General features: G+C 43.5%; 1 protein-coding gene across 1 annotated transcript in view; it reads right to left on the bottom strand.

The window, feature by feature from the left end:
* PDLIM1 (PDZ and LIM domain 1) overlaps positions 1-4,314 on the bottom strand; it is a 40,078-nt gene extending 35,764 nt beyond the window's left edge. Inside the window, exon 1 of the mRNA XM_026851460.1 lies at positions 4,137-4,314. Within this exon, the coding sequence (XP_026707261.1) occupies positions 4,137-4,204 (68 nt within the window). The 5' untranslated portion in view covers positions 4,205-4,314. The remainder of the gene's footprint in view (positions 1-4,136) is intronic.
* Between the last annotated feature and the right edge of the window lie 513 nt (positions 4,315-4,827).

Genomic DNA, 4,827 nt, shown 5'->3' with positions numbered 1-4,827 from the left:
GGGGGGGGGCTTTGCTTGACCCTAAAATGTCAGTGCAATGATGTACAAACCCTAATTGAAAAAAAAGAGCAGCAGCTCTTCTCAAAGGCTCAAGGTGCAAAACTTCTTTCTTCCTGTGAATGGGAGAGGCACAAAAATCTGCCCGGGGAGTTTCTCAGTTTTGAAAACAGGTGTTTTTGAGTCAAACAAAGCACAGTACTGCTGTAGGTTGGTATTTCTGCATGTACCATACAAAACCATGGTGCTGAGCTAGATTTTACACGGCTGAAGACAAAAATGGAACCTTTACTTTGGTTTCTTGGGAAATACATTTCTAAAAACACTCTCTAGCCTGAAACAAAAAGCAAAATGAATTAACACAGGCTCAAAAAAGAGCAGGGAGCTGCTAGACATGCTAATTTCAGCAGGAATTCAGTGTATGCACTGACATTGTTGAAGACCCACTTTTGAGGCAGAAAATAGACCTTTCCAACTCTGTTCACACAGCAAAGAGCAAAGCAGCTGGCAGTGCTGGTTAGAAAAGCATATTCAGAATAAGCAATTTGTGGCTGGGTTTTAAATCCTAGGAAATTAACAGATTTGCACCTTTGGGTGAAAAAGCAGACCAGGCATGTTTTCTTCAGCTAGTAATTTGATCCATTTTTAATGGTGACATGTGTTAGAGTAGATTTCCTGCCTACAATCTAATGTGAAATATTTTTGGACTGTTACCATCGTTAGGGAAAATACTGAAGCAGGAAACGTTGGAATGCTGTTGATACTCACAATCAAGTACACAGTGCAAACAGCATTTCCTTTACCAGAAGTGTTTAAGTCATTTCCATTCTCTACATTTACATTTCTCTTAAATAATCATTAGTACAGCCAAACATGAAGACATCTTAACCACTTGGCTACCATTAAAAGAGAATAGGGTTGCATACTGGCAGAACACACATATAAAATTTGTTTTGGTCCACAGAGGAGCACAAAAAAACAACCACCATAGCGCAATGCTTCCTTAAAACACTCTCCCAGCATCCAGCTACTTGCAGCTTAAGGACTTCCTGCAGCAGATACTGCCATGGTATATAATATCCTTTATTGATTTGTCATCCAGTCTCCCCTTCACAGAATCACAGAATCGTCTAGGTTGGAAAAGACCTTGAAGATCATCTAGTCCAACCATTAACCCTTGTCCAACCTTGAACTCGTGTGCACTTTTTAGTATTCACAACATAGTCACAAATGAAGTCTCCATTGTCAGGGCAATGTTGACCTTTTGGTGGAACTGAAACATCTGATGCAAGCTCAGACTGAGGTCTAAAATCCCTCCTGGCATAACTCTGCTGCCACCCCAAATGCAGGTCAGAGCATTTTGCACAGGCAATCATTTAAATCAGCAATAATTTAAAATTTATCAGATACAAAATTAAAAATCACTATGGAGTTATGCTTTCACAAGACATCTCTATTACGGTGAGTAGAAAAGGAGGACTGGAAGACTCACTCTGGAACACCTGGCACAGCTGGGCACATCCTCAGCACCAGCTGTGTGTCATGCTCCAGCCCACAGAACTGTGGCCCTGTCAGACTAGTGGTCCTTGTCAGCACGGCTACTTGGTACAACTGATTCAGCTAATGAGCTACAACTGCAGAGCATGGAGACCAGACCCAAGAGTTGGTGGTGTGGAAGTGCAAATGATATACTTTCCTTTCCATAATCAGCCAACTACTTACAGAGCTACTTCAATGGAGAGAAAACTTCCAGCTCTGACCTGTTTGTATTGTTAGCCTTCCTCACTAACTATACAGTCAAGCCTTACTGACAGAGTTTGGCCCACCGAGGTTCAGGAAGCCCAAGCCATACCACTTGGCCACGTGGCACTCATTTTCCAAGTGCCTTCCACCCTCTCCACAGCAATGCTCTTCCCTTCTTGACAGAGGAGGAATGACCATCGATTCCTAGGCTGCTTTCCCCACCCATTTCCTCTATCCTAAGTCAAACAGGAAGATGAAGCATGGGTTCCAACCGTTTTAAAAATGCCTTCTCTGTCACTCTTCTAGGCCTCTTCTCATCTTCCATTTTAAGGTCTTGGCTTTAGACTGCAAAGTAAAGAAGGGCTTCAGCCTCAGCCATGAAGACCACATAGCATTTCTGATCACCAAGTCCAGCTGCATTTGGGACCACAGAGTTACAGGGGCCAGGAGATAAGCTGGGATAAAATATTCTCAACAGAATACAACCAGGAAAGACCACATGATGCATGCTACTGTCTTTCTGGCATTAAAGAGCTTTCTCCTCTGAGAAAGCCTCCTACAGCATCATACTCCCCTATACAAACACATGTCTAGCAGCTATCAAGTCTCCAAACAAGTAAGGAATTATCCCCAAGCAGAACTTTACTCCCAAAAGAGGAGGACCACCAAAGACTAAAAGTCCCCTAGAATCACTGAAAATGGATTTTACATAGAACAATGGGTAAGAATATCTGGCTAAGTAGTCAGATCACTGCTTTTACATCTTTGCCATCCTGACACTCTCCCTGGTTATTTCAACAGCAGTACTCATAGATCAGAGTACAGCAGCATCCAAGACACACTCATGCCATCTCATTGAAAGGGGTCCTGTAAGAAGAGTTGCATTGTGCTAACTCAAAGCCCCTGCATGGTTTTATCTAGCTGCACATCCAGCTAAAAATCTCTGCCTGGGCAGCTTCCACACCCAAAGCCAGTGAAACCTGCATGGGGTAGCTATAAAGTTAACGACTTTGTAATTAACATTAGCAAACACATTTTACAGACTCAATGATCTGTAAAAGCTCGCTCACCCGTAGGCTGCAAGAGCCCTTGCCTCCCCCTCCTCTCTCCCAGCCAGAACCACATGGCAGTGGTTTGCTAAGTCAAGCAGCCAGATATTTCAGAGAGGAAAAAGAGCACTCCTTTGCAGGAAGATTACAGGCTGCCAAGTTAGAGGCCAGTATGAGAAACTCTAGGGCCAACAGCCTGCCACAATGCTCACCAACCATTCAAATTGCCTGCACTGTGCTCTGTTCTTCTCTCTGAATTCCCTCAATGAGTTGTCAGGCTTTTTTTGGCCAAGACCCATCACTTCTTCCTGAACTGGAAAATGCCTGCTGAACTCCTGGCATTGTCCAAACTATGGTAAAAGACTTCTGTTTATCACAGAAAAGCCCTGAACAACTGAACTACTGTGTCATTTAAGGCATGCTTTTTCACTCCTGAAAGCACTTCCCCTGCATCTGCTGTGAGCTGATGGATGACTGCTTTGGGGGAAGGGGGCCACAGGAAAAACTCACTCTAGAGCAATTAGAAATGCCATGCTGCATCTACTATCTGTCTCCAAGAAGTGCTGGTACCCATGGCTGCAATTCAAACCAAGAGGAAGGATAATTCCCCAACACCCTCATAAAACCAGGCTCTGGTTCTTTTAAGAAGAAATGGCTCAATGCAAAGCAGATACCTGCCTTCCCAGTCTCCATTTCTTCTCTGTACAAAGATGGCCCAAGAACAAAGCATAGCTGGAGAAAGGAATGAAGCTGTCCATTACTCTGCAGCTCAAGATGTGGGGAAGGTTGAAGCCAGCCTGTACTCTACACTGGTGACAGAGACCATGGCTCAGCTGTCACCTTCCTTTAGTTTTACAGGATTCAGTGCTGTTTGATCAAGAGGCTCCAAAATGTACAACCTTTTTGAGTCTGTGCACGGCAGAAACTAGGCAATTAATTACATGGATAGTACACAAACATGTATTTTAACTGCTAAATTAGAGCAACAGGAAGAACGGTCATCTCTGGTTGTACCTCCTCTACTATGAGTGAAGTTTTCATGAGACCTGTATTTGATTTCTTGCTGTCACGAGTCACAGAATAGGCTGACAGAATCTGCCACAAATTATCAGCCAATTTCTCACTGGGAAAATTGTTTTCATAAGGTCAAAGTGCAGCAAATGAAAGCAGCATTAGGATTAAAGGCTGAAATGCAGTTCCCTCTTGCTATCCAGTGGCTGGTCAGACAAAGCACTAAGAGGTCAAATTAAACAAACCAGCCAGAAAGGTCTGCTGTCAAACCAAAACATAGCTACTGCTCATCCTGCATCCCTCCCTCTCCCCATTCAGTCTCACTCAGCAACATACCTGCTGACCGTCAGAGTTAGTTCATCTGTGCAACCCTTGATTTTGTTCTGCGCCTCAAGGTGTGTCATGTTGTCTGTGTTCACTCCATCAATGGCTATGATCTGGTCTCCTATACACAAGCTGGCTATTGCAGCTTTGCTACCTGGAGTCACCTAAGAGAAAACAAAGAGTGAATGGACTTTCCAGGGAAGAGCAGAGCTTTCCATAGAAACATATGAAAAACAGTTGGAGCACTCAGCGCTTCTCTTACTTGTACCTGCAAGCAAAGAGGTGAAAACTAATAAAAGTAAATTCTCAGCAGAAATCTATGTGGGTCTGGGTCTCTAAGATACTTCTCAGTATTAGTTAGGGGCGGGATTCAATCACAAACACCTTCATCTGCATCACGATCACATTTGCTTCCGTCCTTGGAAGAAAGGTTGGGGTCAAGCTTTTGGATTGCTTCTTTAGTTGTAATAAACTGGTTTTGCCCAGGAGCAGCTGTGACAGATGCTCATGTGGACTTCAGCACGATCAATTACAAGCAGCACTTGATCTAACAAGCAGACTGAAAGAGAGAAAGGCATCAGAAATTTCATCTTTAAAACATAATCTGACAATACTTTCTGAAAAAGTAGAAGCATCAGACCCAGCCTGACCACAGCTCACCTTGATACATTCTGCCTTTCCTCTCTACACTTGCTGTTTTGCT

The sequence above is a fragment of the Athene cunicularia genome, assembly GCF_003259725.1.
Source record: "Athene cunicularia isolate RWA chromosome 6 unlocalized genomic scaffold, athCun1 chr6_part1, whole genome shotgun sequence".
Taxonomy (NCBI): domain Eukaryota; kingdom Metazoa; phylum Chordata; class Aves; order Strigiformes; family Strigidae; genus Athene; species Athene cunicularia.
Note: the sequence above shows the minus strand (reverse complement) of the source record. Positions and strands in the feature narration are given on the sequence as shown.